Genomic DNA, 17,485 nt, shown 5'->3' with positions numbered 1-17,485 from the left:
CCCCGCACCGCCCCGCCGCCCCCGCAGCGGCGGAACCGGGCAGTGCCCCCCCCCATCGCCCCCCGGTGCCGGTACCGGGCCCCCAGACAGCTCCTCCGGGGAGGGCACGGCGGGGCGGCGCCGCCGCCATTCCTCGCCCCGGCGGCACAAGATGGCCCCGGCCCCGGCCCCCCGCCCCGCGGCGGGGAACGGGCAGCGGGCACCAGCGGCCGGACAGGACGGGGCCGGGCCGGGCCGGGCTGGGCTGGGCGGCGGGACACGCACCCCCTCCCCTTCTGTTCCCTCCCCGCTTCTCCCTTCCCTTCCTTTTTCCCCTCGGGACTCCGGCTCACCTCCGGGGCAAACGGCGAAGCGCAGGAGTCGGAGTCCATGTCCCGGCGCGGGCGCGGGCGGGTGCGGGGCGGCGGCGGCGGCAGCCGGGCAGTGCCGACACCGCGAGCCGCTCGGTGCCGGCGGGAGGCGGCGAAGGGGCGGTGTGTGTTCTCTAGTCGGGGCCGCCGGGAGCCGTAGTCCGGGCGTGCGCAGTGCCGGGCGCGGGGCGCGCTGGGAGCGGCGGAGGGGCGGGGGCGGCGCCGGGAGCGGTGAACGGAGCGGGAACGGAGCGCGGAGCAGGGCGGAGAGCGGATCGGTGAGTGGGCTTCGGGAGTGGCTCTGATCGGGTGATTGTGGGACCGGGCGGGACAGGCCGGCCCTGGGCTCACCGCGGGGCCGGGCAGGGCGCCGAAGCGTCTGCCGCGAGCTGGACCCTCAGCCCTGAGGCGGACCCTCCGTCCGCGCTAACGGCGGAACCCGGGCCGGATCGGAGCGGAGCTCCCTCAGCTCTGTCTGCCTCGGGGCGGTCCTGTGTTCCCCCGGTACCGCGGGGCGGCTCCTTGTGAGCGCCAGCCCAGGGCCAAGGGCGCGGGGCTGGGCGCGGTGGCTGCGGGGCCCTGGGACCGGCCCGAGCGCGGCCGCGCTGCCAGCGCCGCCGCCTTACGCAACGCCGCTCTCGGGGGATCCCGGCCGGGACGGGCTCCCCGAGCCCACCCGCCGCCTCCTTGCCCGATCTCCACCTCCCTTTCCCGCCCCGGGAATCGCTCGGGGTCGGCGCAGCGGCTCCGCGCAGGGCGTGATCCAGGTGCTCTCCCGCAGGCACGGCATGGCGACGGGCACCGGCGGGACGGCAGCGGGAGCCTCAGCCACGGCGGCGGCGGCGGCGACGGGAGAACCGGCACACGCGGTGTCGCTGCTGCGGGGTCTGAGCGCGCTGCGGGCCGAGCGGAGCCTGCTGGACGTGACGGTGGTGGCCGGCGGGCGAGAGTTCGGGGCTCACCGCGCCGTCCTGGCCGCAGCCTCGGGGTATTTCCGCGCCATGTTCGGCGGGGCGCTGCGCGAGTCGCGGGCCGAGCGTGTGCGGCTGCACGGCGTCGAGCCCGAGTGCCTGGGGCGGCTGCTCGACTTCGCCTACACCGGCCGCGTGGGGCGGCTGGGCCCCGACATCGCCGAGCGCCTGCTGCGCGCCGCCGACCTGCTGCAGTTCCCCGCCGTCAAGGAGGCCTGCGGTGCCTGGCTGGCGCGGCAGCTGGAGCCCGCCAACGCCCTGGACATGCAGGACTTCGCGGAGGCCTTTGCCTGCCCGGAGCTGGCGGCTGCCGCCCACCGCTTCGTGCTGCGGCACGTAGGCGAGCTGGGCGCCCAGCTGGAGCGGCTGCCGCTGCCGCGCCTCCTCTCCTACCTGCGGGACGATGGGCTCTGCATCCCCAAGGAGGAGGCTGCCTTTCAGCTGGCCCTGCGCTGGGTGCGCGCTGACCCCGCCACCCGGGCCCCGCTGCTGCCGCAGCTGCTGGCCCACGTCCGCCTGCCCTTTGTGCGCCGCTTCTACCTGCTGGCCCACGTGGAGAGCGAGCCGCTGGTGGCACGCTGCCCTCCCTGCCTGCGCCTTCTGCGCGAGGCCCGCGACTTCCAGGCTGCCCGCCTCGACCGCCACGACCGGGGGCCCTGTGCCCGCATGCGCCCCCGGCCCTCCACCGGCCTCGCCGAGATCCTTGTCCTCGTCGGTGGCTGTGACCGTGACTGTGATGAACTTGTCACCGTCGACTGCTACAACCCACGCACTGGCCACTGGCGTTACCTGGCTGAGTTCCCCGAGCACCTGGGAGGGGGCTACAGTGTCGCTGCGCTGGGCAACGACATCTATGTCACTGGTAAGGCATCCAGGGAATGAGGGGGAGCACCAGGGTGGAGGGTTCTGTTGAAAATATGTATGTTGTAGCAGCGACACTTGGCTTTTCCTGGGTGGCAGAGGGTTTGGGACTTGGCTTGGGTGTCTGCAGCCTGCCAGCAGGCATGGAGACTCCTGGAGTCGGTGCTGGATTTAGCAGCTGGTCTCAGTCCAGGAGCTATTTTGTCATGACTAATGCTGTTGAGCATGCTGGCAGAAGTCACAGATCTTGTAGTTAGAACGTTTTAACCGTCATTGAGGACAGGGGTGATGTAAGAAGGTTTTGAGTTTCTCTCTTTGAAGAAGGTGTTCAGGTTCAGAGCCCCCTGAATCACATGCTTGAGGCTGAGGCATGTCAGAAAGCCCTGGGTTCCTTCACCAGCCCCTGTGAGTCACAGTACCTTCCCCTGCACAAATCCTGCCTCCTTGCTGGGGCTACAATTACTTCTGTCAAGGTGACACCGATATGTAAATTTGGCTGTTAAGCTGTATGCAGATCCCTCCTTTGAACTACATCTCTGTGACAGCTGTAACAAACTGAGGCCCAGCACACTGAGTGCTGTGGAACAGCGTGCCCTCAGTGTGCAGGACACACTGGCAGAACTTTGAAGAGCAAGTCTTAATGCAGGTGAAAAGAAAACTGTGTGTTCTCTAGTCACAAGCAGAAAACAAGGACCTGCTTCAAGGACAGGGCTGTAAAAATGACAGGCTACCCACATGGATGCAGCATGTTTTTACAGAAGCCCTTACATCCTGTGGGAGCTTCCTGGAGTGATCCCAGGCAGGTCTCTGCTGGGAGCTGTGTGCAGGCTGCTGCTGGGGATTTTGGGTTGGTCCAGTGTGACGAAGTCAAGGCTGGGAGGTTCCCCAGCTGCCAGCAGCACCACTGCCTTGGCAGCTTCTGGGCAGTGGCAGAGGGGGGGCTGTAAAATGGGAGAGAAGTGTTAGAGGACAAAGGTAGTGAAACATGGAAGACTCATTTTGAGTCACAGCTGGATGTGGACTAGGAACGACATGGCAGAAATCCTCCCCGGCTTGGTGGGAATGAAACAGTGCAAAACTTCTTTTAAAATCTTTGTGGCACACATGCCAAGCCAAGCCCTCTGCTCCATCACCCTTCCCTTGGTGGAGCCAGGTTCCTGACGTTGTCATGCTGTGCCACAGGGGGCTCGGACGGGTCCAGGCTGTACGACTGTGTCTGGAGGTACAATTCCAGCGTGAACGAGTGGACAGAGGTGTCGCCCATGCTGAAAGCCAGGGAATACCACAGCTCCACAGTCCTGGACGGGCTGCTCTACGTGGTTGCCTCTGACAGCACGGAGCGCTATGACCACACGCTGGACAGCTGGGAGGCCCTGCAGCCCATGCTGTATCCCATGGACAACTGCTCCACCACCTCGTGCCGTGGGAAACTCTTCGCCATTGGCTCCCTGGCTGGCAAAGAGTCCATGGTCATGCAGTGCTATGACCCTGACAGTGATCTCTGGTCCCTTGTCAACTGTGGCCACCTGCCCCCCTGGTCCTTTGCCCCGAAGACTGTCACGCTCAACGGTCTCATGTACTTCATACGGTGAGTAGTGGGAGCAATCACTTCCCTCCCTCCCCGTGTCCCCATGAGGAGAGCCCACAGCTTCCCTGGCAAGGTGGATTTTGCAGGTGCTGGAGGGAGGGCACTGGGTTGGGACAGCACAGCAGTGCTTCCCCTGATGGTACAGGGAGGGCTGTAACACCTCTTTCCTTGTGTTGGTGGGTCTCAAAGAGCTGCCCATAAATTTGTGTGAAAATGTCTGAGTGTAACCCAGGGCTGGGGAACAGACATGTGTAAATCCATCTGAAGTCAGCAGCGCTGCTTGGAAATTGGCTTCTCGGTTTCTTCGGCTCCTGGTTCAGCCCCCCTCGTTGCTATAAATAAGCACATAAGCTCCAAGAAAACGTTAAACTCTAGTGCAGGAGAGGACGTCTTCCGTCTCAGCAGAGATAAGAGGGCTGAAGATGAAGTGATTGGTCACTATTTTTAAGCACCTTTCCAAATTGGGACTTAATTACCCATCTGAAGCTGTCCTGGTGGCGCAAATACTTCAGTTATCCGCTTAATTAAAAATAAACGGGAAGGCATGCTAGGGCTGGAGCATTTCATCTCCCTGTGTTGACTCTGAGCAAACAGAGACTTCTGTGATAGCCCCCAGGCACTTCTCTTTTTTTAATCTCCTCTTGGCTTTGCATAAAGTAGCAGCTTTGGCCCAAGACTTTTTATTTGATCCTTTCGGGTCCAGCCAAGTGTCTTGCTGGCGGCTGTTCTGGTCAGCTGGTTGCAGTCTGTCCTGCCAGGGTGTTGCAGCTGCTCAGCTCCTTGTCACAACCTGATTCTATAGAATTTCCTTTTTCTTGCCCATTTTAAAACACTGATGATTGACACTTCAGGATTTTCAGATCACTTTGCATCTGCACGAGTCAGTGAGGGGATGATCAGGGTTAGGTGTTCCTAACCCTGATGATCAGGGTTAGGTCTTCCCTCATGCCATGTGCTGCGTGTCTTCTGTGATAGCCCCCAGGCACTTCTCTTTTTTTAATCTCCTCTTGGCTTTGCATAAAGTAGCAGCTTTGGCCCAAGACTTTTTATTTGATCCTTTCGGGTCCAGCCAAGTGTCTTGCTGGCGGCTGTTCTGGTCAGCTGGTTGCAGTCTGTCCTGCCAGGGTGTTGCAGCTGCTCAGCTCCTTGTCACAACCTGATTCAATAGAATTTCCTTTTTCTTGCCCATTTTAAAACACTGATGATTGACACTTCAGGATTTTCAGATCACTTTGCATCTGCACGAGCCAGTGAGGGGATGATCAGGGTTAGGTGTTCTTCCCTCATGCCACGTGCTGCGTGCGCGTGGGCTGCTGCTCCACGTAGAGCTGTGGGATAATCTTTGGAGGACAGAGGAGTAGGTTGCAAGTAAAAGTAGCAAATTGGTTTAATAGCTCAGGCTAAAGGCTCTGAGTGATGATCCCTCGTGCTGAGACTAGTTTTATACCTGTAAATAAAGCACAGGAGTGAGGTTCAGGTGCTCTCTGCAGCTGCCCCAGAGTTGACTGAAAGTGGGGAGAGGAGCCCCTAGTCTGGCTGCTGGCCCTGCCTGGAGCTGCCTTGCAGCATCTTGATTCCATCTGTACCAGGACTGTCTTGGAAGGACTGACAGCTCCTCTCCAGCTGCCCTGACCTTGTCCTCCACGCATTCTTGTGTCAGCAGCGCGTGTCTCTGAGTCGCAAACGTCCCTCACCTGTCACTGTCGCCCTCCTGTCTGCCGAGCAGGGTGGCTAAGAGAAGCCCTGGGGGATTATGTTGCCTCCCCAGCTCTTCTCTCCCCCTGCCCATCTAAATTTGGCTTTGATGAAGAACCCAAGCAGCGTTTCTAGAATGCAGAAGAGTAATTTTGTGTTCTCTTCCCCAGAGATGACTCGGCTGAAGTGGATGTTTACAATCCATCAAAGAACGAATGGGATAAAATCCCTGCCATGCTTCAGGTAGGACATTTTTCTACTTCCAGGATGTCTTAAATGTTATAAATTAGTTTCATTTACCTTTGGAAAACCAAAAGCTTTTTAGAGTCAGAACCCCTTGCATGTGGAGCTGGTTTAAGTGTGTTAGAGTCACTGGGAATACAGTCCTGGATGTGGTGGCATGTCTGGGTGTGCAGCCCAGCACGTGAGATCTGTGGGCAGCTCTGCTTCAGAGCCCAACCTGCAGCTGGCAGGCATGAAGCTCCCTCCAAGGAACAGATCCCACCAACCCCCTCGCTGGATCAGGCAAACACCCCCTGGTCATGGTGTGTATTTATTGTTACCTTGCAGGTTCATGTTGGGGGCAGCGTGGCTGTGCTCGGTGGGAAGCTCTATGTCTCGGGAGGCTATGATAACTTGTTTGAACTCTCGGATGTTCTGGAAGCCTACGACCCCGAGACACGAACGTGGAGCATCGTGGGCCAGCTCCCTGAGCCCATCTTCTGGCACAGCAGCGTCAGCATATTCCGGCAGTTCATGCCAGAAACCACACAGGAGGATGACAGCATCACGCTGGACAACACCATCAGCTTGAGCAGGCAGAACCAAAACCTTCACAACCAGAACCTCAATGAGCTGCCTTAGCACAGGAAGCAGCTTGACAGAGTCCCTCATCCAGAACCTGGGCTGCTTTAAGGCTGAGGCAAACCAGTGCTTGGAAACAAAACCATGCTGTTCACAGAGGGAGCAAGAACTCTGGCTGTTGGATGTGATGCTGTGGGCCTGCAGGCAGCGAGGCCTCCACTGCTTCCCTCAGCCCTTCAGGGTGGGAGACGGCGCCGCGCTGCCCACAGGGACCCGAGAGCTGATCCTGGGGAAAGCGCTCGTGATGAACCATGGCACAGCACCGCTGCTTACAGCTTGAGTCTGGACACCTTTCACTGGGAGCTCCTTCACCCTGTAACGCTTCATTTGCCACCAAACTCCTTCATTTTCTGTCTTGGGAGGGGTCTGTCTGGTAGGGCAGTGATCTGGACACCCCCCCGTATTCTGTGCCTCAGAGGAAGATAGGCTTCCCGTGCACGTGTTGGATTGAAAGGTAGTTATTTTAGGGGTTTTTTTCTTCTTTTTATTTGGGGTTTGCAGTTTTATTTTGGCCTGTGTAAGATTTGCCTTTATACTTGCCCAAGTGCCCTGGCCAGGTGGGCTCTGTTAATCTACCTTTGCTGAAGAGCAGCTTACTTGCGCTCTTCAAAAAAGCGTGCAGTTTACTTGTGGAATGTTTTTGGAAGAAAGCAAATGGCTGAACCTGAAGCATGGCTCCCTGACAGCAAGTGCTGCACCTTCTGGAGAACCCTGAAGTGTGGCAGAAGCTAAGGCGTGGCTGGATGCATTTGCTTTTTTGGTCTTTAAATTTTACCTAATAGAGGAAAAATTTGCGTTTAAACTGAATTCAGAGATGGAAACCCCGTGTACTCGATCTCTCTCCTCCAGGCTTGCCCCTGGATCGAGGAGCATCCGAGCCTCATTTCCACAGCATCAGCATCTTCACAGCTTTACAGAAACGTGTTTTGCCCCAATGCTGTCTGATGCTGCTGCACCCCTCAGCCACGGGGAGCCTGGAACCCTGACAGTGCCTTGAGACGGCCGCGTGCCAGCGGGGAACGCGCAGCGCCCAGCGCCGCTGCCCCTTGCTGTCAAACCCCTGGACAGAGCAGGGCACGCAGGGGCCCACAGTTCGGGGCAGCTGCTGCTTTTTTTGGGAGCAGTGGCCAATTCCCGACGGCGCCGCGGCTCGAGGCATTTCTGCTGAGCTATAAATATCGCGCTCCGGCGCACGCGGCCGTGCTCGCTGCTGGACCCCAGTCCCACCCGCTGAGCAGCTACAGACCTGTATTTATTTTTTGTAGAATTCATTGTGTTGAATCCTCAAGTACAGTTGAACTCCATCCTTTGAAACAAAGGCATTTTACATTTGCAGATAATGTATTTTTATTCTCATAGTTTGTTTTTAAATTTACTTGCAGCGGTCAAGTTAAATAAAACTTGTTACACAGTTCTGTTCTCTGTGAGGGGAAGGGACCTGGAATGAGATTTTACTGGGAGTTTCTCATTCCAGATATGCTTGAATTGGAGCCTCTCTGCCTCCTTGGTGAGGAAGAAAGGGGAGAGAGTACAGCTGCAATTGTGGGGTGTGGGGGTACACACAGAGATCTCTCCCCACCCTGGCACCTCTCAAGCTGTGGTTCTCACTCTCCCAGCAACCCTGGACTGGGTTATTTGGGACAGAGCATGTCCCCACACGTGAGCACAGGAGCGCAGGCACTTTGTAGCTGCTGCAGTGTGTTCTGTTCTGAGCAGACATGGGTTATGCCTTTAATGGGGCAAGGAAAGAGCAACTGACAAAAGCTTAACAAAACAAAGGAGAAATAAGGCACCAGTTAAACAGAGGAGTTAAGGAATGGGCAGAGTCACTCTCTGTGGAGGAAAGTGAGCTTTAATCACAGGCAGGGTGAGAGGGCTGGAGGAAAGGGGAGGGCAGCACCAGCTCCTCAGGCATCAGAAAGTGAGTCACAGTATGACACAGGGAGGTCAGTCCATCCCACTGCACACCACGCATGGACACTGGAGTGACTGTTCTGACACATTTCTTCATTTGACACTCCATCAAAACATCATGGTGACTTTCTTTCCCTGCAGCCTGGGATGGGAGATTAGCAGAAAAGGAGGGGAGGGGGCTCAAAAGAACAAGTGTGGCAGAAAAGTGGCTCAGCTTAATGCTTTAGTGTGTTTCAGTGGAAGGGGATGGGTGGCCACACTACGTCTCACAGTCCTCAGGAATCGTTGTAGTTATAATCAGCGATTGCTCAATCACATCCGCAGGGGAGAAGTTCTCATTTGAGCAGAGTTTCTGTGCAGGGACCTCCTCAGGCAGTGGCCCACGGGCCAGCGACTCCACGATCACCTCGGCTGAGCCCACCTCCAGCTCTGGCGGCGGCTGCAGCACCACCATCACATCCTTCTCATCCTCGATGATCAGGTTCCGCAGCTTCCGCTGCCGAGGGTTGTAGTTCTCCACTCGGTCGTGGATCTCCATGTGGCGCCTCAAGTGAGCCTGCAAAGGAAGGGGAGCGTGGAGAGACCCAGTGAGGGCTGGCTCCCCAGTGCACCAGGGGGTCCTGGAGCTGGGGAAGGCCTCACCTGCCGTGTGAATTTGTAGCCACACTCAATGCACTCAAACTTCCTCACTCCCTTGTGCCGGCGAACATGGACACGCAGCTGTTCTACCGCTGGGAAGGGAAATGAGAGCCTGTTGGCAGCAGCTCCATGTCATACCGGCTCACAGCAATGCCAACCCACCCACGGGAAGGAGGCAGCTCCTGCAGAGCCCCACAAGAACTGGAGCCCCATGTTACCTTTGAACGTCTTCCCGCAGATGTGGCAGAAGTGGGGCCGCCCCTCCTGGTGCCGGCTGGCGACGTGCCTCAGCAGTGGCCCCTTCTCTGTGAAACGCTGCTCACAAAACTCGCAGCTGAACGGCCGCTCCCCGGTGTGCGTCCGGTTGTGCTTGTCCAGGCTCGCTGCCGTTAAGAGGGGCAGACACAGAGAGTGGCTGGTCAGAAGCACAGCCCATGCAACCCCATCCCAGAGGCTGTCAGGCTGGGCCAGGCTGGCCAGGAAGGCAAAAGCAACACAAGGAGCTGCCTGCTCCTGCTAAAGGTCATGAGCAACTTCAGCTTGTTCCCTTTCTGTGCCATGAGAGCAGAGCAGGTGACAGGAACATGCTTTTCTTGCTATCTGCCTGCACACACAAGAGCATGGCTTTGCTCCTGGGGAAGCTGCTTTCTGGAGATCCTGAATGCTGGAGCCCTAACCCTGCCCCAGCCAGGGGTACCTTGTGTCCGGAAGGTCTTGCCACAGAGATGGCACTGGAAGGGTTTCTCGCCAGTGTGCGTGCGCAGGTGCATGTTGAGGTTGGCTTTCTGCGTGAAGGCGTGGTGGCAGAACTCACACACGTAGGGCCGCTCGTTCCTGTGGGCAGAGAAACATCACCATCACCTCTGCCAGCTTCAGCCCCTTGGGTCTCAGCCCAGCACTCTGTGAGGAGGGTGACTTTCAGCCAACCCCCAGGCCTGCGGGGCAGGACTGCAGCCAGGAGAGCTAAGGGGACATAAGAGAGGACACGGGTGACATTGTACCTGTGCTTGGCCTTGATGTGCATCTGGAGGCCGTTGCGGCTCGAGGCCCTGTGCCCGCACTCCTCGCACACAAACAGCTTCTCTCCGCGGTGCTTGAAGGCCTCGTGTAGGCGCAGCTCTGTCCGGGACAGAAAGCACTTGGAGCAGGTTGAGCACTGCAAGGCCACAGGAGAGGAACGGGTGTTAGGGTTGGGGTACACCCACCCCAGACCCACTCACACCTGGCCTTTCCCCAGCTGCTCCAGGGACCTCCCTGCCGAAGCCAAGGCAGCACCACCAGCTCAGAGACACCCACTAAGATGGGACAGCCCAACAGAGATGAAGTGCTGGTCAGTGCTTGGATCTGTGGGCTGCTCCTGTACCCAACAGAGCCCATTTCCAGTAGCACTGTGCCCCACCCCTCACTGAAAGAGCCAGACATAATGTTATGCCATTCCATAGGCCAGGTCGACATTCAGGATCACACCCTCCCCAAAACCCCTGGTCCCTACCGCATGGGGCTTGGGTGCACCGTGCAGCTTTATCATGTGGCTCTGCAGGTCCTTCTTCTGCATGAACTGCTGCGAGCACGAGGAGCACTGCAAGACAGGAGAATGGGGTCAGCTTCCAGCTGCCCCCAAAGTGTGGTTTCAGAGCAAGGAGAGGACTGACAGGAGAGTAGAACACAAATTCCTGGTACAGCCATGGGAAGCCTTTGGCTGTGGTGCCTCCCTGGATCACACTTTGGTTCAGAGACAGGGAACAACCCTGAGTGGGCTGTCATGGACCAGGGCTGGGCTGCCCTAGAAGGGAAAGGCTCGTCCCTGCTCCATGCCAGTGTCCAGCAGCATCCATAGGGATGTCGGATGCAGGCCATGCTGACCTTGTATGGCATCTCCCCAGTGTGTGACACCATGTGCAGCCGCAGCTCCATCCGCCGCTTGAACACCTCCGGGCAGGCCGAGCACGTGAATACCTGTGACAGACGGGGTGACATTGGCTTCCACAGCACCCAGAGCCTGACCCGGAGCCCACAGCTCAGCCTCCTGCCCAGCACATGGCACTGGCACCCAGCTACAGCATTCAGCCTGTACCAACAGGAGCTGAATTGTGCACAGTACAGCCCTGGTGTGCTGAAACACAAGTGAGGGCTGTGTTGTGTATCAGGCGTGAGTCCCAGCCACAGAGGCCCTGGCTGTGGGGGTCCCAGCCATGGAACATGTGCCACACAGTGCTGGCAGGGGTTTGTCTGGGACTGAGTGTGGGCTGGGAATGGGAAAAGGCTCCAATTCCCCTGCTATCACATGGCAGCCGCACTCCAGCCCAGCAGGGCAGCTCCTGGGCGTACCTGTTCCGATCGGTTCATGCAGTTCCTGGCTTCGTGTTCCAGGAGATTCTCTTTTCTAAAGTAACATTTGCCACACTTGGAACACTCAAATGGCTTCTCTCCAGTGTGTTTCCTTGGGGTATGCAAATACAGAAGCCCATCACTGCCTGTCAACAGCATCTGCACAAACAGGCCCAGGAGGTCACAGGGAAGGGTGAGGTGGGTGCTTCCCCCCACCCCCGCAGTGCTACTATTCACAGCTGCCCTAAAGCTGCTTTATGCCACTTTTGAGTCCCCTCAACAGTACAGCTGTCAGTGCCCACTGCACTCCATGGAACACCATTTCTGCAGGGCCAAGATCCTTCCCCAACAAAAGCAAAGCTTGAGCTCTCACTGCAGGGCCATGCCCTGCTCTCGGTGATCCACCCTGGAGCTCCTCACCAAGCCCAGCCATGTGTCCCCAGCAACCCCAGAAACTCCCCCTCAGCCTGGGGCATTCCAAAGCCCAGGGGGATTTGCCATTGCCCACCTGCAGCTAGCTCAGCCCCCAAAGAGCCCCTCACCTGGCCCTCCTAAGCCACAGCTCAGGACAGTCACTGCAGCTCTGGGAAGTCTTTAATTGATGTATAACCCACCCCGAGGGGCAGAGGAGACCCTCCTTGAGCAGCCCGGGGATGCCGAGGTGCCGGGACTAGCCGGCAGAAAGGAGGCCGCCCTTTCCCCCCACCCGGGAAGGGGCCGAGCCGTGGGGCGGCGCGCACGGGGAAGGAGAAGCCGGAGCGTTTACCTGTTGTGCACTTTAAGGTAATATTTGCTGAGGAAGGTTTTATGACATGTGGGGCACTCGACCGGCACCGCTGTACCTTTCCTGCTCCCCGGCGCCTTTCCCGGAGCGGGGGGGCTCTTTTCGCTCCGCAGCACCTTTTTCTCGGGAAGGGGCTCGGCGTCGCCGTCCCCCCGCCCGCCGCCACCCACCGCCGCCTCCTCCGGGGCTGAGGGGGAGCCCTGCGAGGGAACAGCGGCGTCACCGCGCCGCCCCCGCCGGGCGGCGGGGCCGCGGGCGGAAGGCTCGGCACAGCGCCACGGCGTCGGGCACGCCGAGCTGCTCGGCGGCCGCCAGCAGGCGGGCGCGGTTGTGCGCCGTGAGCGCCAGGCGGCCGGTGTAGAAGAAGTCGAGCAGCAGCTGGAAGGTGTCGGCGAGGCCGTCGGGCAGCGCCACGGGCCCGCCGGTGCCGCAGGCGCGGAAGAAGCGGGAGCAGCTGGCGAGCACCGGCCAGTGCGCGCGGAACTCGCGGCCGCCCACGCCCAGCGTGGCGTCGCAGAACTGCCCGGCTGCGCGCTGCCGGTTCAGCTCCCGCAGCACCCGCACGCTGTGCGCCGCCGCCGCCGCCATGGCCGCGCACCGGAGCCCGCCGGCAGCCGCCGCCGCCGGACGTGGCGTCAGCGGGCGCCGGCAGTGACGGTGAGAGCGGCCGGGGCGGGCCGGGCCCGCGGCGGTGCGGGTGGAACCGCGCGGCTCAGGCGGCGGCCAGGCGGCGCGTGTACTCCTGGATGGCCATCTGGAAGTGCTCGGCCGTGTTCTGGTGCGGCCGCAGCAGGATGACGAAGGCCCGCGGCACGAAGTACCCGCCCAGCACCGCTGCCAGCGTGCCCAGCGTGCCGAGCACCCGCGCCGCCGTGTCGGCCCGGCCGCGCAGCGCGCCCTGCGAGCAGAGCACGGCGGCCGAGCAGCCCAGGTGTAGCAGCAGGCTCACGGTCAGGCTCTTGGCCTCGTTGTAGGCGGCGGGCAGGTCCGTGCCCGCGTAGCTGAGCGCGAAGCAGCCGGCGCTGAGCAGCAACGTGTAGGCGATGGCGGCGTCGGCCGCGTCGCTCTGGGCGCACTCCAGCACCACCCTGTCGGCCCACACGCGGTACTCCCGGCGCGGCACCGAGGGGCTCACGGCCTCGGTGGCCACGCACAGCGCCACTTGTGCCGCCGTGCTGGCGGCCACGAACAGCACCGGCCCCTGGCGCCGCATCCAGGCCTCGTAGAGCGCGGGCCAGCGCGCGTTCAGCTTGAAGATGCAGAGGATCTGGAAGGAGCGGGTCGCCACGCACGACAGGAACACGGTGAAGCTGATGGCGAAGAGCGGCACCCGCAGCAGGCACGCCGCCTGCGAGGGCTCCCCGAAATAGCAGAAGAGGCTGCTGCAGGTGCAGGCCAGGGAGCCCAGCATGAGGAAACACGTCTTCCCGCCCGCGGACTTGACCACGGGTGTGGAAGCATTGAGGGCGAACAGGACAACCAGCGCCGCTATGAGCAGCATGAGAAGAGCAGCCAAGGCCAGCAGCACCCAGGAGAGGGGCTCGGACCAGGACAGGAACTCGACGGTGCGGTTGAAGCAGACCTCGCTCCCTGCTGGGGACCACTCATCCAAGCCACAGGCCTGGCAGTCAAAGGGGTCTGCGGAGGACACGGACACCTCACACACCTCGGACCCGGTAAGAGCTCTGCCACGGTGCGGGGCCCGGCCCGCAGCTCCCTGGGCTCTGCTCTCCCATCGCACCTGCTCGTTCCTGCGGGCATTCCCAGCCCTGGCGTGGCAGAGAGGGCTCTTTTCCCAAAAGACCTCCCACCTAAAATTGGCCCCGTGGACTCTCCCAAAATCCATGGCCTGGGCTGAGACAGGAGCTCAGCTGTGTGAGGCGCAGGGCCATGGGTGCTGTGGATGTGAAGGGGCCCATGCATCAAGCAGTAACCTGGGAATGATCTGCAGCAGCTGCTGTTCAATGGGACAGTACCATGTAGGGGGGCGTTGTGCTCCCAGTGTCCCCAGAGCTGCCCCTGCCCGCTCCACAGGCCAAGGGTGCTGAGGCACTAGCTGCCAGGAAGGGGTGTGTTGTTGTGGCTGGTGATTCTGAGGCAGGAGACATTTCCATATGCCAGGTGCTGATGATCACATAGCAGAAGCCCCATGTGCTATCTGAGGCACAAAGGCAACCACTAGGTTGAATTTCCCTGGCAGAGGATGCGGTGCAGGGAACAGCTACCGGGCCGGACATCCCCATTCCCTGGCCACAGGCAAAGGAGCTCTGTTTGCCCAGGTGGGCTCACCTGTGGGCAGTACTCCCCGGAAAGCACAGGGCATGGGCTTTGCATACCCACTGGTAAGCAAACAGGAGCCAGACCCACTACCTTCAGGTCAGCTCAGAGGTTTCACTGACCACAGGAGGTGAGAGGCTGGGAATGGCGAGACAGGAGCAGGTGGTAGGATGTGGGCAGGGGAGGAAAGGGCAGGAGCAAACCCTGTGGTGTACTGACCCGATGTGTTCAGGAAGGTTCCTGGTGGACAGGCCACACAGCTGAAGCAGCATTTGTGGCGGCTCTGCTGCAGCCGCATCTCTCCTGGCTTACAGGCCTCAGAGCACACGGAGCTGGGAGCCTGCCAGGAGCACAGACAGGGTCAGGCTGGCAAGCAGCAGCACTCTGCCACCCCCCCATACTGCCTTGGCCCTCACTTTTGCCCTGCTGTGAGAAACAACCCAGAACTGGCGGCATTGGGATGCAATCAGCTCAAAAGTGAGCAGTAAATAAGACCTGGGTGCAGAACAGTACCTGGCCATCTTCTGTGTGCCACAGGATTTTGCCTGGGTCGATGCTCAGCCTCTCAGGGTTCACACGGAAGGTTCCTATCACATCAGAAGCCCAGTTTGAGCCCAGCCACTTCCACATGACAATGTCATAGCCTTTTTGAATGTCCCCGTGGGCATCGAAAGAGATTCGGCTCTCGTAGAGGGTGAAGTTTACTTCCCTAATCTTTTGTAGGAGCTGTAAAACAGAAGAGTAAGAGAGGAGCCGTTCCAATGGCATGACTCCTGCCACTGGAGGGAGATGTGCTGGAGGATACTTCCTCTGTCCTGCAGCTGCTTTCAAGCCCCCCAACATCTGCAGGAAGTGAGGGGCTGGTGGTAGAGGAACAAGTGACCTAGGATGAAGTCTAGGTCTTGGCTGCTCTGACTGTGAGGGGCACCTGAAGCCCACAAGGGTCTTCAGCTGGGATTTGAGCCTTTGAGAAAGACAGGAAGCCTTTGGGCACAATGGAAAAACCCTTCCCTGTGGGAAGGGATCCTCATGGATCTTCTTCCACAAGGTTGCTCTTACCTGCCAGGGATAGACAGTGCCTTTGCTGCAGGCCCCCGAGGCACAGCCCAGCAGGTCATGGAGGCCATGGGCCACAGCATACACGGCCGAGTACACGTTGAAGGAGCCTTGAGCATCATACATGTCAGGGACAGTGGCGCGCACACGGCAGCCGGTGCAGCGCTGGGTGCAGTCCAGCCGTGCATTCCCCACAGATTCGCTGCCTGCCTCTGCACTGCTGGCACTCTCAGCCACAGCGCCTTCCTCCCACATCCTCCAAGCTTCAAAGCGTTCCAGCATCGTGGGCTCTGGCTTCTCTACTGCCATCCCAAACACCGAACCGATGGTGTGGATGCCAGGAACCTGCCAGATAGTTTGAGCCAACGACCAGTCTTCAGAGGCCACCCACACCATGCCCGTGACGTTCCTCTGGACCACCACCTCGAAGAACGGCAGAACGCTTCCTCTGTTGGAGAACACGACAGTGACGTTGACCTTGACCTCTGTGAGGATTTGGACCAGGTTGTGAAGCTCTGGGTTGTTGGCGTCAGAGTTGGCGGGGATGGTGGCTCGGTAGCCCACGCACACGTTGCTCGCGGTCAGCAGCTCCTGCAGGGCATCCAGGCCAGTCCTGCCATAGATGTTGTCGCTGCCCAGCAGTGCCACCCAGGTCCAGCCAAAGTGCTGCAGCAGCAAGAAGATGGCCTTCACCTGCTGCCTGTCACTGGGGATGGTGCGCAGGAAAGAGGGGTACAGCCGCTTCAGGCTCAGCAACTCCGTGGAGGCTTCGTAGCTGATCTGCAATGAGATCCAGGGGAAAGGGGGATGCACTGGCCCAGGCAGCTGCACCCCTGAGAGCTAATTGCATGGACAGCCTGTCCTGGGAAGACTTGGAGCTGGGCAGGCAGTGGACCCAGTGCCAAGCGTGCTGAAGCAGGAGAAAGCTGTGATGGATGGCAAGTCAGCCCTCTGACTGCCTGAAAAGATCCTGTGACAGCACACACAGAGCAGCTGCATTTCCAGCTCTACCAGGCTCCTCAGGTCTGAGCCCACCCTCCCTGAAACCATCACTCCTTGGGATCCCTGGTTTTCATCAGCCATAGAAGCTGCACTTACCTCTGGTACAAGAAAGAGGCTGAGAACAGCGGCTGTGGTGAGGGCCAGGCGCGTACTGTCAGGGCCAATGACAGCCACAGCCTGGGGTTCATAGTGTTGGAAACTGGGGAGCACCTGCACACCCTGCCTGCCCTTACGAGCAAGGGCACACAGCGTGGCGTGGAAATTGGTAGGCTCAGAGCAGGTGTCGTAGATCTCGTAGCCCAGGGTGACATTAGGGAGCAGCGTGGTGGAGTTGTTGATCTCCTCCACAGCGAAGCGCAGGGCCTGGGACAGGCAGTAGCCGTGGCTCTTGAAGGCGGCGCTATGGAATGGAGAGTGGTTGTTAGGGAGGACTAAAGGGGACTAAGGGACAGCGCTTTGGGGGCACGGGCAGCGCGGGCACTCACTCGTCGCAGCCGCGCACGAGCAGGCTGGCCTCGTCCCGGTGCGCCTCGGTGTGCAGCGGGAACAGCCCGGCCAGGCGGTGATCGCCGCGCAGGCTGAAGGGAGAAGCGGCGGCGGCGGCGGCCGCGCAGAGGCACAGGCGGAGCAGCGCGGGCGGCAGCATCGTGGGGCGGCCCCGCGCCGCACCGGCGGGCGGCTCTTAACGGGGCGGCGGCGTCGGCGGTCATGCCCGCGCGGCGCAGCCGCCCCCGCCGGGCTTCGGCCCGTGCCCCGGCCCGCGCCAGCCGGGCGGAGGCAGCCTGGCGGGAGTTCGCCGCCTCCTTCACTCGCATCGGGATGGTGCCGCCGGCTGAGCCGGGGCTGGTGGCCGTGGAGGCGGCGGAGGGCTCGGCCGTGCTGCTGCTGGAGCCGCGGCAGGTGAGCAGCGCCCGCGGCGCGCCGGCCGCACCGCGCCCCGCAGCGCCTGACCGCCCGCTCTGTCCCGCAGGCGCTGACCTTCACCGGCAAGTGCCGCCTGCGCTGCCTCTATGGTGCCGTCCGCCTGCTGGGCTTCGCCGTGGCCTCTCACCACCCGGGACTGCCGGTCTTCTCGCCGGCCACGCACAGCGCGCTCAGCCTGGAGGCGCTGCCCGGCGCCCGCCCGCCCGCCGCCGCGCTCCGCCAGCTGCGCGCC

The 17,485-nt window shown here is 60.5% G+C and overlaps 5 protein-coding genes across 5 annotated transcripts in view; 2 read left to right on the top strand and 3 right to left on the bottom strand.

Moving 5' to 3' along the window:
- Positions 1-468, bottom strand: part of PHF13 (PHD finger protein 13) — a 5,178-nt gene extending 4,710 nt beyond the window's left edge. Inside the window, exon 1 of the mRNA XM_039727765.1 lies at positions 333-468. Coding sequence (XP_039583699.1) covers positions 333-371 — 39 coding nt within the window. The 5' untranslated portion in view covers positions 372-468. The remainder of the gene's footprint in view (positions 1-332) is intronic.
- Positions 469-544: 76 nt separating this feature from the next.
- On the top strand, positions 545-7,741 carry KLHL21 (kelch like family member 21). The gene is made up of 5 exons (XM_039727750.1): positions 545-628; positions 1,132-2,183; positions 3,365-3,770; positions 5,636-5,708; positions 6,036-7,741. Exons 2-5 carry the CDS (start codon positions 1,139-1,141, stop codon positions 6,327-6,329), a joined length of 1,818 nt encoding a protein of 605 aa, XP_039583684.1. The 5' UTR covers positions 545-628; positions 1,132-1,138; the 3' UTR covers positions 6,330-7,741.
- A 397-nt stretch (positions 7,742-8,138) lies between these two features.
- Positions 8,139-12,648, bottom strand: ZBTB48 (zinc finger and BTB domain containing 48). Its single transcript, XM_039727753.1, is given in 10 exon segments — positions 8,139-8,799; positions 8,886-8,974; positions 9,101-9,265; positions 9,580-9,716; positions 9,884-10,038; positions 10,375-10,461; positions 10,746-10,838; positions 11,211-11,322; positions 11,977-12,242; positions 12,244-12,648. Coding segments are annotated over 10 exon segments (1,740 nt in total). The 5' UTR covers positions 12,583-12,648; the 3' UTR covers positions 8,139-8,502.
- On the bottom strand, positions 12,583-17,029 carry TAS1R1 (taste 1 receptor member 1). The gene is made up of 6 exons (XM_039727560.1): positions 16,815-17,029; positions 16,426-16,729; positions 15,331-16,107; positions 14,785-14,997; positions 14,377-14,611; positions 12,583-13,848 (listed from the first exon to the last, which is right to left on the bottom strand). The coding sequence occupies exons 1-6, from the start codon at positions 16,973-16,975 to the stop codon at positions 12,707-12,709; spliced, it is 2,832 nt and encodes a 943-aa protein (XP_039583494.1). The 5' UTR covers positions 16,976-17,029; the 3' UTR covers positions 12,583-12,706.
- NOL9 (nucleolar protein 9) overlaps positions 17,021-17,485 on the top strand; it is a 5,384-nt gene continuing 4,919 nt past the window's right edge. The window contains exons 1-2 of the mRNA XM_039727752.1: positions 17,021-17,229; positions 17,300-17,484. Of these exons, the coding sequence (XP_039583686.1) occupies positions 17,038-17,229; positions 17,300-17,484 (377 nt within the window). The 5' untranslated portion in view covers positions 17,021-17,037. The remainder of the gene's footprint in view (positions 17,230-17,299; position 17,485) is intronic.

Source organism: Passer montanus, unplaced genomic scaffold (genome assembly GCF_014805655.1).
Source record: "Passer montanus isolate IOZ18808 unplaced genomic scaffold, ASM1480565v1 scaffold62, whole genome shotgun sequence".
NCBI classification, from domain to species: domain Eukaryota; kingdom Metazoa; phylum Chordata; class Aves; order Passeriformes; family Passeridae; genus Passer; species Passer montanus.
This window is presented reverse-complemented; position numbering and strand designations above follow the sequence as displayed.

Excerpts from the sequence above, each read along its gene's own strand:
- KLHL21 (XM_039727750.1), top strand. The coding sequence starts at position 1,139 with ATGGCGACGGGCACCGGCGGGACGGCAGCGGGAGCCTCAGCCACGGCG. Across the intron at positions 3,771-5,635 it reads GGTCTCATGTACTTCATACG|AGATGACTCGGCTGAAGTGG; the intron begins GTGAGTAGTGGG and ends TCTCTTCCCCAG. Across the intron at positions 5,709-6,035 it reads AAATCCCTGCCATGCTTCAG|GTTCATGTTGGGGGCAGCGT; the intron begins GTAGGACATTTT and ends GTTACCTTGCAG.
- TAS1R1 (XM_039727560.1), bottom strand. The coding sequence starts at position 16,975 with ATGCTGCCGCCCGCGCTGCTCCGCCTGTGCCTCTGCGCGGCCGCCGCC. Across the intron at positions 16,730-16,814 it reads CTCGTGCGCGGCTGCGACGA|CGCCGCCTTCAAGAGCCACG; the intron begins GTGAGTGCCCGC and ends TCCATTCCATAG. Across the intron at positions 16,108-16,425 it reads GCCTCTTTCTTGTACCAGAG|ATCAGCTACGAAGCCTCCAC; the intron begins GTAAGTGCAGCT and ends ATCTCATTGCAG.